The following is a 24,304-nucleotide window of genomic DNA, read 5'->3' as shown; positions in this document are numbered from 1 at the left end:
GACTCTGGACTGGAAGGGGAGAGAAAGGGAGAAAATGGAAAAAGTTGCCTCTAGAAGTGGAGAATGCCTGGTCTGTGGAAAACTGAGCTGATGCAGCTATTGCCTTCTTAACATTTACTTCAGTTTGTAAGGTAACTTATACATACCACCTTGAGGGTCATTATAATTGAATTAAACTTTAATAGCTGGGCGATAATTGGCATTTACCAAATTTTCTAGAAGAGCTTATTGAAATGCTGTATGCATTGAAAAGCATTTTCCTAGTCCCTCTAGACTGTAAGCTCATTGTGGGCAGGGAACATGTCTACCTACTCTGCTGTATGATACTCTCCCAAGTGCTTAGTACAGTGCTCTGCACACAGTGAGCCCTCAATCAATACTATTGCTTAATATAATAATCTCTAGTTTCCCTTTATACACAGAAATGCTAGAGCTAGGTGTAAAGGAAAGACAGATGATTTTACAGAACCTCTCACCACAGGATTCTCTCCTTCAGTCAGGATATACATATGAGTCTAGGCTTTTCCCAGTGGGGAAAAAAGCTAGCCCCTTCTCAATCAGGGACTCCCTTGGGCTATATGAGAATCTAGTGGATGGTCTGGGAAATTGATCCAGCATGCTCTAAATCTCATCCCGTTGTTGAATTGCACGGGGTTAAGCAAATGTGTGCTTGCATATATTTAATCAAGTCTGCCCCACTCCCCAACCTGACGAGGGAGAGGGCTAGGGAGCGGTTGAATGGACCACTTTGGTAATAATCTTGTCTAACCACAAAATGCACTCAGTGACTGAAATGAAACAGTTTACAACTCCTGTGAAGGAAACCAATTCAAATTATAATGCAGGGGTCATTCTAATTAGAAAAAATTAGTAATTTTCCAAACTCAAATATGATTAGATCACTACTCACAAGAAAAGCAGATTTTTTCCCCACTTAAAAATAGAATAAAGTCCACATGTCCTCTTGAATCATTTGCTAGTCACAATTTTCTTGGATACAGAGTAACAATTTGAGGAAATCTGCATTAAAAAAATTTGCATTGACGGTTGCTACTGGTCCTGCAAGCCTTGACAGGCACTATATGCTTGTGCGCTACCGCATCAATCAATCAATGGTATTTATTGAGCATTTAGTGTGTGCAGAGCATTGTATTAAGTATTTGAGAGAATACAATAAACAAGGATGGTAAACCCATTCCCTGCCCACAAGGAGCTTACATTTTAAAGGGGACCAACATTGCCACTGTGTTCTATCCACATAAACAGGTTTTGTTGGGATCACAGTCCCTAATTTCGTAGGAGCATTCTATCCAAAATGCATAGTTAGAGCACGTGTTATGGAAGGACTGAGTGCACAAAAATTCTACTTGGTCTTCAAAATATGGATAGGCCCACACCATATTTACCAATAACACCTCCTCCTAACCTAGCAACCCTCATTGCCATCTATCCAACCCATATGATTAAGTTAACAGCACAACCATCTATCTACGTACTTGCATCAAACCTTCTAACAGTGTTCCCCATAAATTCAGACTTACATGAAAACTAAACAACAAAAGACAGTCAAAGGAAAAGCAGGAGTATCTCTTTTAAGTCCAGTGACAACTAGGAATATTTCAAGGAAGAAAAGAGGAGGAGGAGGTTAAAAAAACAAAGGCAGGATGGGGGATATAAGCACAGTCTTGCCATTATAAGACCATGTTTCATCCGCACCTAGAATACTGCATGTAGTCTGGTTGCTCCATCTTAGGAAGGACATGATAGAGTTGGAGAAGGTATTAAAATGAACAGGGGACAGAGCAGCTCCTGTGTGAGGAGAGACTGAAAAGATGAGGGCTCTTCAGTCTGGAAAGATAAAGGCTGAGAGGAAACACGTTGTAGTTGACAAAAACATGGAAGGTGTGGTCAGGGATAATATGTAAACTGCCATTCACTGAACTCCACAACACCAAGTTGCTTGCTGGCACCCATTAAAGCTTGAAGGTGGTAGGTTAAAAACAAACAAAAAGAAATACATTTTCCCCACAGTGGATGGTAGGCATATGAAATCCTTTATCACTGATCTGCACCAAATTAAAAATATGTAAATCATCAAGATCATGGTCATCAAATTTGCAGGTGATATTACACGGTGCTACAATACTACCTGGGTCATAACATTTTGAGGGTCAGAAATTGAATTCAAAGGGATGTGTCAGAGAAACTGGCCTTATCAAAACAGGATGAAATTCAATAGGGACATGGGAAAGGTACACTTAAAGACGAGAAACATGGGCCTGAAGCTGAAATGAGTGTACTATTATTTTTACATCGAATGTACTGTTAATTATTTAAAATCCCAATGATAAGTGAGCATGGGAGAGAGTGAAGGTCACTGTAGGTAGGTCACCTTTATGCTCACTCTCCATAAGCTCATACAGACCTTATGAGTACTGTTTCTCACCCAGAGATATACATGAAGAAAACTACTTACCAGAGAATGTCACCTGAAGCAGGTGACAGTGGGGGTGAAGGGGAAAGGGGAAGGAAGACATTTCCAGAGGAGGAGGAAGAGGTGGAAACATGCACCATATACAGTATGTGTCGGGGGAGGAAACTATTGATGTGGGACAGGGAGAGGAGGAAGAGGGAACTTGGTCCAGAAGACACATGGACTCTTGGCATGGAGGTAGGGGAATTCTCAGCAAGGAGGAAAGAAAAAGGGAGCAGTAGAAAAGAGAGAGAGTTCCAGACTGGGATTAAGGGTACTGGGTCCTCAGAGTGAGGAAGGGCTGGGGATTCAAGGGTGAGCAGCCACTTACTGGTGCTACTCAGCTTCCTGCTGCCTGTTTTCCATGAGGTCAGGGCCAAAGCAGGAACCTTAGTGATTCTCAACAGACACGGGACCGTAGGGGGAGACAGAAAACTCCCATTCCAGTGAGATGGGAGGTGGAGGAGCCAGCCCGGATTCAGCTGAATACTAGGGGGTGGAGTGGGGTGGGAGGTGGGGAGGCAGGGTGAACTGGGGAAGGAGACTCCCCAGGAGGAGTCTTGGGTCCTTCCCACACCCCAGGGGTGGCCAACTACAGTGAAGTGGGGGAGAGGGAGGAGGGAGGGCTAGGCTCAAATCACCTCCACAAATGGGGGAAGTGGTGCATGGAAAGGGGAATGAGGAAGGTGAATAAACTTAAAGGCAGCCTGTGAGTGCTTCAGAAAGGGAAACAGGTCTGATTCCCACACTGGAAACCAGGCTTTCTTGGAGTGGGGGAGTAAGAGGGGTAGGGGGAGGTGCTTGCCAAGACTGGGCCAGGACACTGACAATCAGGCCACAGGATGGAGAAGGAGGGAAGAAAAGGAGAGGATGTCCCGGGGACTATCCAAAGAGATGGGTGGGAACCCACGTGGAAGCTCCTCTTCCCCAACCTCTGTACCTCAGCGGGAACACAAGGAAGAAGAGAGGAGGGACTGAGAGGGAGCCTGCAAATTAATTACTGGGGTATGCAGTCATGTCCCTCTACCTTGGCCCGGTTAAAGGTATGGACTTACCTTGCAGGAGAAGCTTCTTCTGAAGTTGACTGGAGGAGCTTCACATTTCAGTGTGATTCCGCTAGGGGAAAAAGGAAATCTGGAGAGGGAGGAGTTACCCTACACCGGTATTCTGAGTGGGTGGGGCCTGGCCCCGGCCCCATTCAGGCAGGTCCCCGCTCTCCTCCCTGACAGGGCAGCCCCAGAAGCTTTTCACAGCAGTGTGGATTCTCTCTGGCATTCTGAAAGGGACCTACCTAATTGATGAGGTACAAGATCTAAGCCTATCTTAGAAATAATTGCTTCCCCGCTCCCTCCCAGGGCCATTGTAACCACAGCCCTTCTCCCCCACGGACACAGGGCTATGGCAGGCAGAGAGAGACCTCCATGGGTATTGGGAAGGCACCCTTTGAGCACCTACACCACGACCCAGCACTCAGAGCCAATTTTTTTTTCCATTAATGGAACTGGTTAAGCATTGTACTAAGTGCTGGGGTAGATACAAGCTAATCAGGTTGGACACAGTCCCTGTCCCACGTGGGGCTCACAATCTAAATCAGAGAGAACAGGGTTTAATCCTCATTTTACAGATGAGGAAACTGAAGCACAGAGAAGTGAAGTGATTGGCCCATATAGGAGGCAAGTGGCTGTGCCAGGATTAGAACCCAGGTCCTCTGATTTCCAGGCCCGTGTTCTTTCCAATAGGCCACACTGCTTCTCTAATTGCCATTTGGGGCCACCTTTAGCCAATCAGGACATTTTTTGTGACTTATGCCATCCCTTTTCTACATATAAGGAAGGGAACATGATCTAGACAAAAGAGCAGTGGACTGGCTGGGAGTCAGGAGACCAAGATTCTAGTTCTACCTCTGCCACTGCCCTGTTGTGTGACATTGGGCTTAACCTCAATGAACCTCTCTGCACTTCAGTTTCTGCAACCGTAAAATGGAGGTAAGACATCTGCTCTTCCTGCTTCTTAAAATCTTGAGTCTTGGGTGGGAAGGGAACTGGGTCAGATCTAATTATCTTGCAATTACCCCAGAGCTTAGGACAGTGCTTGTCACATAAGTGCCTAGTGAATACCATTAATAATAAATTATATTCACATGGAGAGAGAGGCAGGGGGGTGGTGGAGGGGGAGAGGAGATAGAGAACAGAGAAAAGGAGGGAGGAAGGAAAAAGGAAGAAAGGAAAAAACATATTGTATGATTTTCATTATGCCTACTATCTAATTTCTACTACTAGATTTCCCTCTGGCTCTAGAGACATGCACTATTCCTTGCTTTAATGAATGGATTAACAGACCAAGAAAATTCCACAAAACCACTGACAGGATAAATGAAGATAACCAATCTAAATTCCAAAGCACAGTGAAACAAAACGTGTAATTAGTCAATGGAATAGTAAGTTGGCCTTAAAATTTATGACACCAGCCCTTTGAAGACTTTTTCTAAATTGAAATTATTTCTTGAAATTTTTCTGCCAGTGTGTCCATAATTCCACAATGGAAAAATCAAGGTTAGCAGGAAGTGAATAGATCAGTCATCATACTAATACAATTCTTCTTATCGCTCAATGGGGATATTACTCCACCAGAAGTTATATTGAGGCTGTAGATTTCCCTTTATTTATGGAGCTGATTGTGATTATTCACTGTTCAGATACCTTCATGCAAAAAGTAGTTTGTGGACCCAAGAACCAACCACCAACTTCTTTGGCCTCTAAAGATTTTGAATAGGAATTTACATGGACCTGCATCCTTATTATAACTGGAGTATCCAATAGTTCTGAAAAATCTCTTCAAAAGCAGTTCGTACAGAAAGTTATGGTTTACGCTGAAAACCCCTCACTTGCCTGCCATGTGACTTGGGGCAAGTCAATTAACTTCTCTGTGCCTCAGTTCCCTCATCTGTAAAATGAGAATTAAATGCCTGCTCTCCCTCTCCCTTAGACTGTGAGCCCTATGTGGGACAGAGACTCTTTCGGTCTGCTTACTGTATCTACCCAATGCTTAGTACAGTGCCAAGCACTGGCACATGGTAAGTGCTTAACAAATGCCTAATTATTATTACTACTCCAATAGATTGTAAACTCCTCAAGGGCAGGGACCATGTCATTTACTTTTATCATGTTTCCCAAGTACAGTACTCAGCATGCAGTAAGCACTCAAATGCTGTTGTTGATGATGATGTTTAGGATAAGAAAAACTGAGACCAAACTGTTCAGTATGATTATGCCATAAGAACATACATAATTCCATTACTGTCAGACCAATGGTCCATCCGGCTCAGGATTTTGCTTTCAATGATAGTAGTAGCAGCATTATTCAATAGTGGTCACTGGCTATTTGGAGGAACAATTCAACCACATTTATTAAATGTCTGCTGTGTGCAGAGCACTACACTAAGTGCTTGGCAAAGTACAACAGAATTTGTAGGTATGGTCTCTGTCTTTAAAAAGCTTTCTATCTAGTGGAGGAGAGACAGATTCTGAAATTACAGACAGGAGGAAGACGGAAAAAGGAATATGTAAATGAGGAAGTGCTTAGTACATATTTGTGTTTAATGTTATAGTTGCACTCCTTGACATGAAACAATGGTATTTGTCGACACCCCCACCCTGCTTCCCCATTATGTGCTCCACACTGCACTAAGCCCTTGGGAGAGTACAAAGGAAGACATAGGGTCTCTGCCTTCAGGGGGTTGCAATCTGATGGGGGACACGAACAAACACACATTACAAATAGTGGAAGGAGGAGAAAGAACAAAGAAACAAATGGCAATACCAAGAATATGGAGAGATGAATAAATAGGTGAATAAGTAGAAGATGAAAATATATACCCAATACCAAGGATGGCTGTTGGTGCTAAGGGTGGCTGTCGGGATGATATGACTTGAGGGAGCAGGGGGTGGAAATTATTTGGAGAAAAGTGGAATTTCAGGAAACTTTTGAGCTGTGGCCTGGCAGATTTGAAAGGGTTCCAAGTACAGGGAAGGATGTGAGCAAGGGGTTGAATGCAAGAGAATCAATAATGGGGTGCAAAAAGGTGATGATCTTGGAAGGAGTGATGAGCTCAAGTTGGAGGAGTAGTGGGCGAAGAAGGCAGATAGGTGAGGAGGAGAATGCTGGTGGAGAGCCTTGAAATCTAGCATGAGTTTCTGTTTGATGAAGAGAGAAATGGGTAATCGATGAAGGTCTTCGAGGAGTGAGGACCACCTAGGCAGCAGAGTATATAGTATAGACTGAAGAGGGGAGAACTTGGAAGTAAAGAGAACAGTGAGACCACAGTAGGAATTTTTAACATCTACCATCTCTAACCTTTCCCCCTACATTCTTAGCTTCCTCCTCGTAACCCACTGTGAATCCCTTACCCACTTATTTATTTGAGCCCTCTTGAACTTTACTATGTTTTTTTCACACAGTTCTGTGGTAAGTGCAACACCCTTGGAAAGGTGATATGTTTATCACCTGGTATGGGAAGAAGTGTTTCCTTTTGAACCTTCAAGCTTCAATGGGCATTCGCTTTCCCTGTTGTGGAATTTAATAAACAATAATTCCATATCAGCCTTGTCCACTAAACTTTAATTTTGTTCCTTCTCAGCTTCATCTTTCCAGGCTAAAGACCTTCCTGGATTTATCTTCATTCAAAAGCTTTTCCATTGACCTGATCGCCTTGCTTGCCCTTTTCTGTCCGTTTTGGAAATCTACTGTCTTTCTCAAGATATGGTGACCAAGATGCAGTGACACTACTCGATTTTGACTACTTTACCATTTATTTTCTGGCTCTGCATATTATAAAGCAAGAGCGATGGCTGAAAACTTTTCCTGCATATATGGGGTATAGGACCACACTAAAAAGTGATGAAAAAGATGCTTTTCACAAAGAGAACTGTGTCTAAGTGAGAAAACAATTACACATAAATTACCACAATGTAGTGTCAAAAAAGGGGAAAACTCCTGTCCATGGGTATCATGAGGAAGTATTTCTAGGCCCAGAGTGCATCTACTTCGCTTAGTTTACAGCAAATGAAAAGAATAGGAAAAAGATAAAAAAAGATACAAGAATTATAAAACGTTTTTAAAAGTGAAAATGCAACATCATCCTAAATAAATGATGTAAATTATTAGGACAAAAACTAATTTCCGCTACCTAACAATAACAAATGGGACACAATCACAAGGAAAAAAAGTTGGGCAACTGGGAAGTCAGACAGGCAATATAGCCATGTGATGACAATAAATGACATGAAAGAGAATGCTACTACCTAGATATACTCTGTTTGTAAGGCAGTTATGCCTCTGAGTTAACAGTGTTGCCGGAAATGGGTAAATACCTGTCAGACAACTGTTTCTGATGGCATAGCCATTTTAACTTAAAGCTCACTTACAAACCATTCAAACTGACCAAAGGAGGTCCCAGGTTTGGGGATTGGGATATAATAATGTCTGAGTCTTCGCAAAAGAAGATTCAGGAGAAAAAATCTTGGCTATCAATTATTTATTTTATTTTGGGTTCAAGCTCTGAAATTTGTTAGAAATGATGAAAAAAATGTTTCAGTACAATCTGTGAAAACGAATCATACCTTCTGTTGGTCTTACCTGAACTGTTTTTACTGTATATATTTTTTTCAAGTTTGACGCACATTCAGCTGCTGTGGTGCCAGGAAGAGATCTAAGCAAAACAAACACACACACACCCAATAAAAAAAAAAGGAAAATTTTACAAGTAGCTTACCATAGATGAACTCGGTGACTGTAACAGAAAGATTTAAACTTAAACCCCTACAAAACAGAGCTGAAGGCTGTGTCTTTACCACCTAAATTATCCAGATTGTGAAATTTATGACTGGATTGAATTGGTGAAATTTAGGAGTTTTTCACCATTGGACTCAGTCACATGCTCATAGCGAACAGTAAACACTCCTGATATTTGCTGTTTCATTAAACAATTATGGTCCTGATCAGGTCATAATAGACTCGTAATACACTAAAACTCACATCAATAATTATTTAGTTGATATTTATGACAAAAATGCCAAGATAGAATTCCTGCTTTAAAATGCTTTTAAAAAAAATGAACATATCCCATTCCTCACTAAACAAAACTAAGGGAAGCTACCCAGGAGAATTACCCAAATCTCAAACAGCTTTTTTAAAAAATAAACTCTTAAAACCTTGAAAATAATAACAAAAACTTTGATTCTAACTGAGCACGGTATACTTTTTCACAGGTTGTCAATATATTATTAATTTACACTTTCATTGTGTTTATCCTTGTAATGAGAGGGCTGTACTGAACTCCATAGTTTAAAGCGATAATTCAGTTAGGTTACCAATGGTTCACTATATTGTCCACTAGATGGCAATATACTACAGATTCTAATGACGGATACAGTTCAGAGTAAGCATACATAAAAATGCAAAACGTAATTGGCTTTAAATCACATTTATTCTTTGTTGAAGAAAAAACACATTTCATTACGTAGAGATATTTACAAGTCAAGGTCAGAAGCTGCTGCCAGATTTTCCAAGAGCATTTTTGCTATTTTTACTAAAGAACACTAAATTCTAGAGCTTTCAGCCTAACGATTATGTCTGATAATTTCGCACAGCTCCAATATCTGTCAAAAATCGATAAAATATAATGTTTTCTAGAAGTGAAAGCTATTGTACCAAGGTTGTCTAAAAGTGTAAAATGATAAAAAGGTACCTGGAAATTCCCTACACTCACATAACTTTGCACTCTTTGGGCTTTTTGAAAAAAATAAATGTTATACACTGAGTGTTTGCCGGGTGCAGAACACTGCACTAAGTTCATACTGATGATGTTTATTAAGTATTTCCTATTCTGCCAACTACCGTGCTAAATGCTAACGTAGTCCTATCTCTCTGGCTGCTCCTTCTCAGTCCCTTTTCAGGGCTCCTCCTTGGCCTCCAACCCAGAAAACGTGGAAGCCCCTCAAGACTCAGTTCTGGGTCCCCTTCTATTAGCCATCTACACTCAATCCCTTGAGGAACTAATTCGGTACCATGGCTTCAACTACCACCTCTATGTGGATGATTCCCAAATGCACATCCTCAGCCCTGATGTCTCTCCTTCTCTACAGTCTCATGTTCCCTCCTGCCTTCAGGACATCTTTACTTGGATGTCCTGCCCACACCTCAAACTTAACATACTCAAACGGAACTCCTTCCTCTTCCCACCCAAACCCTGTGCTCTCCCTGACTTTCCCAACACTGTAGACAGTACCACCAGCCTCCCTGTCTCACAAGCCCATATCTTTGGTGTTATGATCGACTCATCTCTCTCATTCAACCCACATATTCAATCTGCAACCAAATACTGTTGGTCCAACCAATCACTAAAAATCCACACTTTCGTCTCCTTCCAAACTGCTAACATGTTAATCCAAGCACTTATCCTATCCTGCCTTGACTACTGCATCGACCTCTTTGCTGACCTCCTTGCTTCCTATTTCTCCCCAAGTCAGTCCATACTTCACTCTGCTGCCTGGATCATTTTTCTACAAAACCATTCCGGCAAATTTCCTCACTCCTCAAGAACCTCCAGTGGTTTGTCTATCCACCGCTGCATCAAATAGAAACTCCTTACTGTCGGCATTAAAGCAATGAATCATCTTGCCCCCTCCTACCTTCCCTCACTGCTTACCTACTACTACTCCCAGCTCACACACTGCGTTCCTCTAATGCCAACCTACTCCCTGTACCTCAAGCTCATCTATCTTGCCCCCAATCTCTTGCCCATGTCCTGCCTCTGGTCTGGAACGGCCTCCCTCTAAATGTCCAACAGATGATCCTCTCCCCACCTTCAAAACCTTATTGAAGTCACATCTACTCCATGAGGCCTTCCCCAACTATAAATATAAAGACAAAATAAAATATATTTTAATGGAAGTTTTTCCATTTACAATTTAAAAGCCTTGGGAGACCTAGTATACTTTTATGCCTCTCTTCATTCCCAGGAGTTTTTATACTACTAAGAACTATTCATTCCTCTTTAAGTTTTTACTTCTTTATCATCTCTAAAACTGGTACTGTAATGCCATGAAAAGTGTCGCTTAGGTAATAAATGTGATTGTAATTTACTTATGCAAATATATTCCAGTCGCAGTCCCAGCAGTTTAGTACTAATATGATTTGCCTCCAGCCTCAATCCCTATCAAAAGGGCTATATGGTTCTCATTCAGCTTTCATTTTGCTATACCTACACACCACTGCAAAATTACTCCATAAATGCAGTGTTTCCACAGAAGTGAGCGATTATTCCAAGTTTCATTTGAAAAGCAATTCAGCATTTCCAAAAATAAAGTTTACAAAATCAATTACAAAAGGGTAATAGCTATCTACTACAAAAAGTCCACAGACACACACACACACACACACCCTTACACACACACACACCCTTACACACACCCTTCTCGCCTTCCTTCTCTCCTTTTCCATACACACTCTGATCCTCAGAGACTTCAACATCCACATGGATGTCCCTGGTGACTCCTCTGCAGCCCGCCTTCTATCTCTCCTTGACGCTGCCAACCTCTTGCTCCCCCCCACCTCGCCCACTTACCAACTTGGTCACACCCTCGACCTCATCATCTCCTACCGCTGCACTATCCCCACCCTCACCAACTCTGAAATCCCTCTCTCTGATCATAACCTTCTCACCTGCCTCCTCACTCACACTCCTCCCTCCTGTAAATCTATATTACTACCCCACAGCAACCTCCACTCTCTCGATCGCTTCCATCTCTCTCAGAGCATCACACCCCACCTCGCCTCCCTATCCTCTCTACCCACTCTTGATGACCAGATTACTGCTCTCAACTCCACCCTCTTTACTCAACTCAGCTTGCACGCTCCCCTTTCCCTTCGCCGTTCTTGCACAACTAACCCACAGCCTTGGATCACTGCCACTGTCCGCTTCCTTCACTCTTATGCTCGTGCTGCTGAACACTGCTGGCAAAAGTCTAAACACCAAGCCAACCTTGTTCACTTTAAGTTTATCCTTCCCTGCCTTAACTCTGCCCTCTCCTCTGCCAGGCAAAACTATTTTTCCTCCCTTATTGACACCCATGCCCATCATCCCCATCAGCTGTTCCATAACTTTAACTTCCTTTTCAGGCCCCCTGTTCCTCCCCCTCCTCCATCCCTCACCCCCAATGATCTGGCCTCCTATTTCATTAGTAAAATTAACTCCATCAGGTCTGAGCTCCCCAAAGTCACCCCTCCCCCTTCTTCATCCCCCCCACTCTCAACCCTCTCCGCTACTCTCCCATCCTTCCCAGCAGTATCTTCAGATGAGATCTCCTCCCTCAATGCTACTCCATCCACCTGTGCTTCGGACCCCATTCTCTCTCATCTTATGAAAACTCTCGCCCTTTCCCTCCTCCCCTCCTTAACTTCCATCTTCAACCACTCACTCTCCACTGGTTCCTTCCCCTCTGCCTTCAAACATGCCCACGTCACCCCTATCCTAAAAAAATCCTCTCTTGACCCCACTGCCCCTTCTGGTTATCACCCTATCTCCCTCCTACCCTTCCTTTCCAAACTCCTAGAATGAGTTGGCTACACTCACTGCTTCGAATTCCTCAATGCCAACTCTCTCCTAGACCCCCTCCAATCTGGCTTCCATCCCCTACAATCCACCAAAACTGCCCTCTCAAAGGTCACCAATGACCTCCTTCTTGCCAAATCCAATTGCTCCTACTCTATCCTAATCCTCCTCGACCTCTCAGCTGCCTTCGACACTGTGGATCACCCCCTTCTCCTCAACACGCTATCCAACCTTGGCTTCACAGACTCCGTCCTGTCCTGGTTCTCCTCTTATCTCTCTCACCGTTCATTCTCAGTTTCCTTTGCGGGCTCCTCCTCCCCCTCCCATCCCCTTACTATAGGGGTACTTCAAGGGTCAGTTCTTGGTCCCCTTCTGTTCTCTATCTACACTCACTCCCTTGGTGAACTCATTCGTCCCACAGCTTCAACTATCATCTCTACGCTGATGACACCTAAATCTACATCTCAGCCCCTGCTCTCTCTCCCTCCCTCCAGGCTTGAACCTCCTCCTGCCTTCAGGACATCTCCATCTGGATGTCTGCCTGCCATCTAAGACTCAATATATCCAAAACTGAACTCCTTATCTTCCCTCCCAAACCCTGTCCTCTCCCATCACTGTAGACGGCACTACCATCCTTCTTGTCTCACAAGCCCACAACCTTGGTGTCATCCTCGACTCCACTCTCTCATTCACCCCACACATCCAATCCATCACCAAAACCTGCTGGTCTCACCTCCACAACATCGCCAAGATCCGCCCTTTCCTCTCCATCCGAACCACTACCTTACTGGTCAGTCTCTCATCCTATCCCGACTGGATTACTGCATCAGCCTCCTCTCTGATCTCCCATCCTCCTGTCTATCCCTGCTTCAGTCTATACTTCACTCTGCTGCCCGGATTATCTTTGCACAGAAACACTCTGGGCATGTCACTCCCCTCCTCAAAAATGTCAAGTGGTTGCCTGTCAACCTATGAATCAAGCAAAAACTCCTTATTCTCGGCTTCAAGGCTCTCCATCATCTCGCCCCCTCCTACCTCACCTCCCCTCTCTCCTCCTATCCTCCGTTCCTCTGCCACTAACCTCCCCACTGTGCCTCATTTTCACCTGTCGCGCCGTTGACCCCCGGCCCACATCCTTCCCCTGGCCTGTAATGCCCTCCCTCCATACATCTGCCAAACTAGCTCTCTTCCTCCCTTCAAAGCCCTACTGAGAGCTCACCTCCTCCAGGAGGCCTTCCCAGACTGAGCCCCCTTTTTCAATCAATCAATCGTATTTATTGAGCGCTTTTCCTCTCCTCCTCCCCATCCCCCCTCTGCCCTATCTCCTTCCCCTGCCCACAGCACTTGTATATATTTGTAGATTTTTTACTCTATTTTACTTGTCCATATTTACTATTCTATTTATTTTGTTAATGATGTGCATATAGCTTTAATTCTATTTGTTCTGACTCTTTTGACACCTGTATACATGTTTTATTGTCTGTCTCCCCCTTCTAGACTGTGAGCCCGTTGTTGGGTACGGACCATCTCTATATGTTGCTGACTTGTACTTCCCTAGCACTTAGTACAGTGCTCTGCACACAATAAGCACTCAGTAAATACGATTGAATGAGTGACTATATATACATGATTTTGTACACACACACACACACACACACACACACACACACACACACACACAGAGGTACAAGGAACCCAAGAAATGCAATATAGTGGATTCCAAGCTTCTTTAGCCAAGGATCCTTTATGACAGCTTGAAATTCAAGCCAAATTCCAAAGGGAGTCCACTCAAACATAGTCAAACTTGGGTGGACTCCCTTTGGAATTTGGCTTAAATTTCAATTATCCCACATGAATTTTTATACTAAAGGTTGTGATCAGACTAGTAAATAGCATTTTTGATTAGCTTGCAACTCACACTTATTATGTACAATTTGGGTTAGATATTGTCAGTCCTTTTAGAGTTTTTGATACAGTTTCTGTTTTGGTAAGATAAATTCTGCAAAACTGTATAAATGAAGGCTGCAGTCCCCAAAAGGAATTCCTAACATAGACCCAAACAGGGTGTGATATAAACCTGACTTCCATATGGGACTTACAGTTTCATAATGGAAAAGTTTCCTCTCTCCTCAGAGCCTTCATAATACAGTTAACTACATTATTTAGGGCTTGAATATCCAGATTGTGGTTTAACCAGGCTCTTCCATTTTTTTCTCCCTCTCTTTCCAACTGCCTGCTTTTTGGCATTTTGCTGTTCATTAGCATCTCCATCAGAGGCGCTGTAAAGGAAATGAAAAGAGGTGTGAAACTCTGTGATGTCAATCTGCTCCTTAGAAACACTGGTAAAAGGTATGAAGGGAAAGAGATGAAGAAAATCTGGGAATTTCACCTATTTATTGTTCCCCCTCAATATGATACATTCCCATTTTTTCCTCTCACCTTCACACCTGCTCTAACCCCCAGTTTGTGTCAGCCCACCCTCAACTTTATAAATTACTGCCAGGCCAGTATTTTACTTCAGTTCCTGCAATTTACCTATGCTTCTCAACTATAGTCCTGATCTCTTAGCCATTACTGACTTAACCCACTACATCCCAGTTCGCCCCCTTTGGTCCTTGCATGCTAGCCTACTCCCTATGCTGCTTTCTGGTCTTGCTCACACTCTTCAATCAATCTATCAATGGTATTTATTGAGTGCTTACTGTGTGCAGAGCACTGTACTAAATGCCTGCTTTTGCCTGGAACTCTTACCCCTTTCAAACCTGCCAGGCCACAGCTCAGCAGTGTGGCTCAGTGGAAAGAGCCCGGGCTTTGGAGTCAGAGGTCATGGGTTCAAATCCCGGCTCTGCCACGTGTCAGCTGTGTGACTTTGGGCAAGTCACTTCACTTCTCCAGGCCTCAGTTCCCTCACCTGTAAAACGGGGATGATGCCTGTGAGCCCCCCGTGGGACAACCTGATTACCTTGTACCCCACGGCGCTTAGAACAGTGCTTTGCACATAGTAAGCGCTTAATAAATGTCATCATTATTATTATTATTATTATCTTCAAAGCCCTTCTGAAACCCCACCTCCTCCAGACTTTAGACTGCAAGCTTGTTATGGGCAAGGAATGCATCTGCTAATTCTCTTGTACTGTACTCTCCCAAGTGCTTAGTACAGTGCTCTACACATAGCAAGTGCTCACTAAATACCACTGATTGATTGAGCTTTCCCCAATTAATTTTTCTTCTCCTAGGTCATATCCTCCCACTCCCAACACAGCACTTTTGCATCACTTATGTACTCAAAACTACACATAGCACTTTGGTAAATATCAACCAACACATTCCACTATTTAAGCACTTACTCATCCACATAGCCATCTTTCCATTCTCTCTTTCCTCCTAATCTGTAAGATCTTGAAGGCAGCGGTTGGGTCTTCTCACTTTATTGCATTCTCCCAAGCACTTGGTACACTGGTGTACATATAGTAGGCACTCAGTAAATGCTAGGGATTGATTTATTTTGTTGCCTTGAAAATCCTCCATGAACCAAGGTTCCTTTCCCAACCTACCAGCCAGGACTAGTAATTTTAGAAATTTCCAACAGAGAGGACAGTTGCATATGCGATAACATACTAGAACTACTACTACTACTACTACTACTACTACTACACCTACTACTAATAGTCTTTAATCAATAATTGATCAATCAATCATATTTATTGAGCGCTTACTGTGTGCAGAGCACTGTACTAAGCACTTGGGAAGTACAAGTTGGCAACATATAGAGACAGTCCCTACCCAACAGTGGGCTCACAATCTAGAAGGGAGAGACAGAGAACAAAACAAAACATATTAACAAAATAAAATAAATAGAATAGATATGTACAAGTAAAATAGAGTAATAAATACGTACAAACATATATACATATATACAGGTGCTGCGGGGAAGGGAAGGAGGTAAGGCGGGGGGATGGAGAGGGGGAGGAGGGGGAAAGGAAGGGGGGGTTCAGTCTGGGAAGGCCTCCTGGAGGAGGTGAGCTCTCAGAAGGGCCTTGAAAGGAGGAAGAGAGCTAGCTTGGCGGATGTGGGGAGGGAGGGCATTCCAGGCCAGGGGGATGACGTGGGCCGGGGGTCGACGGCGGGACAGGCGAGAACGAGGCACGGTGAGGAGATTAGTGGCAGAGGAGCGGAAGGTGTGGGCTGGGCTGTAGAAGGAGAGAAGGGAGGTGAGGTAGGAGGGGGCGAGGTGACGGAGAGCCTTGAAGCCGAGGGTGAGGAGTTTCTGCCTGATGCGTAGGTTGATTGGTAGCCACTGGAGATTTTTGAGGAGGGGATTAACATGCCCAGAGCATTTCTGGACAAAGACAATCCGGGCAGCGGCGTGAAGTATGGACGGAAGTGGGGAGAGACAAGAGGATGGGAGATCGGAGAGGAGGCTGATACAGTAGTCCAGACAGGATAGGATGAGAGCCTGAATGAGCAGGGTAGCGGTTTGGATGGAGAGGAAAGGGCAGATCTTGGAAATGTTGCGGAGCTGAGACCAGCAGTTTTGGTGATGGCTTGGATGTGAGGGGTGTGAGATGTGAGAGAGGATGTGAGAGAGTGGAGTCGAGGATGACACCAAGGTTGCAGGCTTGTGAGACGGGAAGGATGGTAGTGCCGCCAACAGTGATGGGAAAGTCAGGGAGAGGGTAGGGTTTGGGAGGGAATACAAGGAGTTCAGTCTTGGACATGTTGAGTTTTAGGTGGCGGGCAGACATCCAGATGGAGATGTCCTGAAGGCAGGAGGAGATGCGAGCCTGGAGGGAGGGAGAGAGAGCAGGGGCAGAGATGTAGATTTGGGTGTCATCAGCGTAGAGATGATAGTTGAAGCCGTGGGAGCGAATGAGGTCACCAAGGGAGTGAGTGTAGATCGAGAACAGAAGGGGACCAAGAACTGAACTTTAAGCACTTACTCTGTGCCAAGCACTGTATTAAGTGCTGGGATAGATAAGAAAATTTGGTCAGACACAGTCCCTGTCCCACACAGAGCTGCAACCACTTGCAACCACTCCCATTTAATAAGGGGAAAGATTAATTTAATCACACCTATGAAAAACAAAGCAGTATGAGGTTTTGGCTAATGGTTGAAAGAAAAAACATCTGAAATCTGCAGGAGGGGTTTATTCAATTATTAATGGCCTGAGTCAATCATTCAGTGGTATTTATTAAGAAGCCACAGAGTAGGGTTTTACAGTAGGCTCTATTTTCTACACTGGATGCTAACCCTTGAAAATGAGGAGCAGGCAACAGGAATAATAGGGCCACCTTGACAAAGGCAGAGAGTCTATATGATTCATTTTAGGAGTTTGGATAGGAATACGAGGAAGATGGAGTGATAGCCTAAGGGAGCTCTAGGGTGAAAAGAGCACTTTTGGGGAATGGAAAACACTTAAGCATGTTTGAAGGCAGAAGGGAAAGGGCCAGCAGATAATGAAACGTTGAAAAGGGTTTCAACACTTGCTAGTTCTATATAACCGATTCTTAAAGGTAGAATTTTTACGTGGCTATCATTAAGCAATGCATGATAATCCAATAACACAGTCTACGGGTTGTGTCATCACTTTCCCTAATTTATTTTTTAATGGTATTTGTTAAGTACTTACTATGTGCCAGGTCCTGTACTAGGCATTCTGCACTGGGGTAGATACAAGCTAATCAGGGTGGACACATCCCCGTCTGCATAGGGCTCATGGTCTTAATCCCCATTTTACAGATAAGGGAACTGAGGCACAGTGAAGTGAAATGACTTGCCCAAGTTCACATAGTAGACAAGTGGCGTAGATGGGATTAGAACCCAGGTCCTTCTGACTCCCAGGCCCAGGTTCCATATCCACTAGGCAACACTGCATTTAAAATGCTTCTCCCTGGCACCCCGCTTCCCCACCACCCCTCTTCCCCACCAAGTCTTGCACAATAATGTTTAAGGATGCTATTTGTATGTCCACGGAATACTGCAATACCCAGGATCCCTCACTTTGTTATGATATCCAGGATCCCTCACTTTGCTATGATACCTAGAATTCCTTGCTCTGCTTTCTGCTCATGTGCCGTATATTTCTAATTGCGCCACACTTATGTAGGCCTTAGATAAGCCTTTGGCAAGCGGCCACCTCTGTCCGGTTCTGTATAAAAGCCCACCCCACACCTGTTGCGGTGCGGATGCTCCACGGATGTCCCGTGGAAGGGGGCTGTCCTTGCACCAGGACCTCGACTGGCCACCGCGAGATTAAAGGTGATATGAACCCCATTGCAAAGGCTCCTCTCTCTTTCTTCGGTCTCGCGGAATCCAGAATGAATCTGCTTGGAGCTAAGCTCCTGCATTACACTTGATGTAGTCAGCAGGATTCACTGCAGACCGAAGGCATGGAGTCGAGCAGGGGTGCTGGGGTGGTTATTCCCGGGTGGCCACCAACAAGTACGTGGTTTACGGTGGCCACGGTATTAGATTCCTGGGCGACCCCCCAGGAATCGATCCATATAGGTGGAACCCCCAAGGACTTAGGAGGAGCCCTGCTGAAGCTAGGGTAGTCCTTAGAGAAAAAGGGGGAACGAGCGGCAGCAGCTACTGTGGGTTGGTTATTTTTAGCCACCTTGCATAAGACCGCTGATAAGGCCCTCCAAACAGAGTTGCGGCTTCGTGAACTTAAGGAAGAATTGCAACGGGAACAGAACAGGCATATGGCATGGGAAAAGACCCGTGACTAGTTAAAAGCAGAGGTTACTGTTTGTTGGGGTCGGGGGGCGGATGGCCTTAGTGCGCCCCCGGATGAATCCTCAGAAGAAGAGGGAGGCTTTGAGATGGTAGACGGGGAGGATTCCCCGGGTCCCCTGTTTCAAGCCAGGCCTGTGGTACTACAAAAAGTAAAAACCCAGCAGCCTCGGGTGCCACAAGGCCAGATGCAACCCCCTCCCCAGGTGGTGGAACACTCTACATTTCGCCCTTACACACAGGTGGAATTAGTGGATTTGGGTTCAAGATTTAGGCAAAAATCCTCGGAATCCCTGGCGGCGTGGTTACTGAGGCTGTGGGATGTAGGGGTGGATGGAGTCCTGCTTTCTGGCACGAAGATGGGGCGTTTAGCTTCTATTACCACCCATCTTACCCTCAGACAGCACGTGCAAAATGCGCACCAAACACAAGAGAATCACTCACTATTGGAGTGGATTATGGCAGCAGCCTGTAATGCGTGGCCAAATCAAGGGGATTTACCATTTACTCCGAGCTGCTGGCAGTCATACGCAGAGTTACAGCAAATTCTGCGGGAGTTGGATATGCGAAATGCCGTGTACAATATCGCCACTCATGGCCCAGATGATGAGTGTTTTACGGCATGGATGAGGGACCATATCCTGCAGTCCGCCCCGGACCAGTATTTTGGCCCTTTGGTAGCTATATTGGCCCCGTACGAAGGGCAACTGATAAATACTGTAACGCGGACAATCGCTGATTTGGGTGAAGCAGAGGCCGTACGTAAAAGGAAGGGAGTGCGCGCCACGGTCAAATGGTGATCTCTTAAAGGCCCCGTAAAGGTCTCCCGCGCACAGATGTGGGTGGATCTCATTGAGGCTGGGGCAGATAAGGAAAAGTTAAACGGGAAATCCAACAGAATTCTTTTAGAATTATGGCAGCAATTGAAACCGGAGCAACGTTTTCGACCATCGCGATTGAGACGACAGGGCAGAGAAGCCCCTAGGAAACCGAAGTGCGTCTGTACAGTCGCTCTCCAGGATTTCCTCCTGCCACCAGAGATGCCAGTAGAGATGGGAGCAGTGGATAATGATGCATGGCAACTCTGGTTTGACTGAGGGGAGGGCTGAGGAACCCGACTTGCAGACTTGGGTGGGGACCGGAGGCCTCATGTTGAGTTGGCAATATATTGGTCCTCTAATAATATACAACGTGATTTAGCCTTAGTAGATACAGGAGCAGAGTGCTCTTTAATACACGGTAACCCAGAGCGGTTTCCAGGGTCCCCAGCCATGATAGATGGGTATGGCAGTAAAGCAATAAGGGTCAAATGTGTACGACTGCCCCTGGGAATAGGACGGTTACCCCCAAAGGAGTATACCCTATATATATCCCCTATTCCCGAATATATATTGGGGATTGATATACTACAAGGTCTGTTTTTGCATACCACAGCCAGGGAGTTCCGACTCCGCGTGCGTGTGGTGAAAGCAATTGAACGTGGGCATGCCCTGCACCCCCCCAGTGGAGCTTCCAGTGCCCAGACGGGTGGTAACAACTAAACAGTATCGTTTGCCTGGGGGACAACAGGAGATAACAGATACTATCAGGGAATTAGAAAAGGTGGGCATTGTACAAACTGCCCGAAGTCCCTATAACTCCCCGGTCTGGCCAGTACGAAAACTGGATGGTACTTGGCGTATGACAGTTGATTACCGTGAATGGAATAAAGTGACTCCTCCTTTGCATGCTGCCGTACCATCTATCTTGGATTTGATGGACAAACTGAGCCATGAATTGGGCACATACCATTATGTTTTGGATTTGGCTAATGCGTTTTTCTCTGTTGATATTGCCGCCGATTGTCAGGATCAGTTTGCATTTACGTGGGAGGGGTAGCAATGGACATTTACCGTCCTCCCGCAAGGATATACTCACAGCCCGACAATCTGTCATGGATTGGTAGCGCAGACCTTATGGTCTGTCCCCCAGAATGTTTGGTTATATCATTATATCAATGATATGTTGTTAACTTCTGACTCTCTTTCAGATCTGGAAGCTGCTGCTCTGGCTCTGTTGGAGCATTTGCGGGGGAGAGGATGGGCGGTAAACATGGATAAGGTCCAATGACATGGCCTCTCAGTCAAATTCTTGGGGGTTGTTTGGTCGGGTTAAGACCAAGATAATACCAGAGGCCGTGATAGATAAGGTGCAGGCTTTCCCCATTCCCATGCTTGTGAGCCATCTGCAGGAATTCCTAGGGCTGTTGGGGTATTGGAGAGTATTTATTCCTCACAGCGCAGATGCTAAAACCCCTGTATCGTCTAGTGAGGAAAGGAAGTCCCTGGGATTGGGGGGAAAACCAGCAGTCTGCCTTCGCTGCAGCGAAACAGGGAGTATAAAATGGTTCAGGCTGTCAATGTTTTGGACACAGCATAGCCATGTGAGCTGGATGTCCACGTAACCGAAGATGGATTCGGGTGGGGGCTATGGCAATGCGCCGAACTGGTTCGCCACCCGATTGAATTTTGGTCACAACTGCGGAAGGGAACTGAATGTCTTTGTGGATTGGGCCCACACTGTTGCAGAGGTGGATAATAGGTCAGCACGTTGGGTTTGTTTTGACCTCCCAACCAGCACTTCGGACGGTCTACCGTGGAGAATCGATGCCGCCAACTGTACAACATGGGAGTGGCTATGAAGCTGGACCTCTCAGGACAAGACGCCGCTGTGGAACCAAACTCGGCAAGCGATAGGTGATCTTCTCTATAGATGGTTGAACCAGTCGCATCCATGGATGGGATACTCCATTTGGGACGGTTTGAGTTGGCTTCCTGCCATGACTGTTGAGTTAAACCGCCCTGCTAGCCACTGTATTGAATGACAAAATGGCACCACAATGAAGGAGCGTCCAGTATTGGTGGGATGGACCCCTGAACCATTGTGTGAGACTATCCTTAATGATGAGGTAGCCCAGATGCGCAAAGTGGTACTACAGAACCTTATGGCTCTGTACCTTCCTACAGCTGCGCAGGGTGGGGTGTGTGCTCTTCTCCACACCGAATGTTGTGTATATATTCCTGATGCCCATCATAACGAGTCCCTTGCTTTAACTGCTTTAAGGCAAGAGACGCAGCAAATCACTGCGCTATCCTATGACCCTGTAGGTAACTGATGGCAGTTGCTAACTTTCGGGTGGCGTACTGCCATCCTTACGGTACTTGGCTTAGTGCTGGGCCTCCTGGTATGTTGTTGTAGCCTTTATTGTTGCTGTGGCACCTGGATGCAATGTTCCAGTTTCCTCGCCAAGGGATCTTCGTGGAAGATAATCATGTAGATTGTAAGGCGAGGAGACTGGAGGGGTGGAGTGTATGTCCACGGAATACTGCAATACCCAGGATCCCTCGCTTTATGATATCTAGGATCCCTCGCTTTGTTATGATACCTAGAATTCCTTGCTATGCTTTCTGCTCATGCGCCGTATATTTCTAACTGCACCACACTTATGTAGGCCTTAGATAAGCCTTTGGCAAGCGGCCACCTCTGTCCGGTTCTGTATAAAAGCCCGCCCCACACCTGTTGCGGTGCAGATGCTCCACGGATGTCCCGTGGGGCTGTCCTTGCACCTGGACCTCGACCGGCCACTGCAAGATTAAAGGTGATATGAACCCCATTGCAAAGGCTCCTCTCTCTTTCTTCAGTCTCGCCAAATCCAGAATGAATCTGCCTGAAGCTAAGCTCCTGCGTTACACTATTCTAATTTCTTTCTGATTATTTTGTTCCATTTACAGATCTATAATAGGGAGAAAAATTTACCTACATTCATTCATTCAATCATATTTATTGAGCGCTTACTGTGTGCAGAGCACTGTACTAAGTGCTTGGGAAGTACAATTTGGCAACATATAGAGACGGCCCCTACCCAGCAACAGGCTCACAGTCTAGGAGGGGGAGACAGACAACAAAACAAAACATGTAGACAGGTGTCAAAATCATCAGAACAAATAGTACTGCGATGGTACCTGTACCATCTTTTTGTTGGTACAGGGTGAAAGATATTGTTGATTAGATATTAGTCATTTCGCCCACATCTGCCATACACCTGGTGATGGGGAGGAAAAAAACTAGAAAAAAACAAAAACTTACCATCAGTAGCATCACCTGAAGGACAGCTCTGTAAAGGTCGATTGTTTAACACAGCTGTCTTTGGCTTATGTAAGGCAATCCCAGAGGTTCTTATTTGCAACTTAAAACTAGCCTTTTTAACATTTCCAGGAATTTCGGTATAGAAACTTCACCTTCCTGGTTTTCTCTGAATAGGAGGAGTAAGAAAATGCTGATACATGGGGTTAGTCTAGAAACCACCTATAATAATGATGGTATTTGTTAAGCGCTTACTATGTGACAGGCCCTGTTCTACGGGCTGGGGTAGATACAAGCTAATCAAGTTGGGCCCAGTCCCTTTTCCACATAGGGCTCACAGTCTTAATCCCCATTTTACAGATGAGGAAACTGAGACCCAGAGAAGTGAAGTGACTTGACCAAGGTTACAGAGCAGACAAGTGGCAAAGCTGGGATTAGAACCCATGCCCTTCTGACTCCCAGGCCCATCTACCCGCTAGGCCACGCTGCTTCTAAGAACAGGAGCGGTGCACAAAGGGAGAAAGCAGTGAGGAAGGTAGAGGGGTAGTAGATCAATCTGTGGTATTTATGGTGTGTTTACTGTGTTCAGAGCTCTGTACTAAGCACTTGGAAAGGTACAATACAATAGAATTGGTAGACACAAGATCTGCCCAAAAGGAGCTTACAGTTTACATTCAAGAAAACATAAGATTGACCCAAGTTGACTTAAATCCCCAAACAAATGTTTCCTTCATGTGATCACTCACATGCCCGTCCATCCACACAATATAGTACTTGCCAGGTAAGTGGCAACTAAGTGGGGATTTCTTATAAAAAGAAAGTCTCCCACTGAATCTTTAGCTGTAATAGTAATTGTGGTATTTATTAAGTGCTTACTATGTGCCAAGCACTGTACTAAGAGTGCAAGCTACATGAGAAGCAGTGTGGTTTACTGGAAAGAGCACAGGCTTGGGAGTCAAAGGACAGGGGTTCTAATCCCAGCTCTGCCATTTGTTTGATGTGTGACCTTAGGCAAGTCACTTAACTTCTCTGTGCCTCAGGTACCTCATCTATAAAATGGGGATTAAAGTGTGAGCCCCACATGGGACAACCTAATTACCCTGTATCTACCCCAGTGCTTAGAACAGTGCTTGGCACATAGTAAATGCTCAACAAATACCATTATTATTATTATTACTAAGTAAACTCGGGGATAGATTCAAGATACTCAGGTCAGACATAATCCCTGTCCCACATGGGGCTCACAGTCTAGCTGTACGTTTTCTTCCAAGGTATCTGTTAAGCACTTACTATGTTCTAAACGCTGGGATAGGCATATGTCAATTAGGTCGGACACTGTTCCTGTCTCGTAAGGGCCTCGCAG

General features: G+C 45.0%; 1 protein-coding gene across 1 annotated transcript in view; it reads right to left on the bottom strand.

The window, feature by feature from the left end:
* EIF4E3 (eukaryotic translation initiation factor 4E family member 3) overlaps positions 1-24,304 on the bottom strand; it is a 56,934-nt gene that overhangs the window by 19,928 nt on the left and 12,702 nt on the right. Inside the window, 3 exon segments of the mRNA XM_038772627.1 lie at positions 3,529-3,596; positions 3,599-3,607; positions 8,092-8,180. Coding sequence (XP_038628555.1) covers positions 3,529-3,596; positions 3,599-3,607; positions 8,092-8,180 — 166 coding nt within the window.

The sequence above is a fragment of the Tachyglossus aculeatus genome, chromosome X1 (genome assembly GCF_015852505.1).
Source record: "Tachyglossus aculeatus isolate mTacAcu1 chromosome X1, mTacAcu1.pri, whole genome shotgun sequence".
NCBI classification, from domain to species: Eukaryota; Metazoa; Chordata; class Mammalia; order Monotremata; family Tachyglossidae; genus Tachyglossus; species Tachyglossus aculeatus.
The sequence above is the reverse complement of the archived record's forward strand: the minus strand, read 5'-3'. Positions and strand labels throughout refer to the sequence as shown.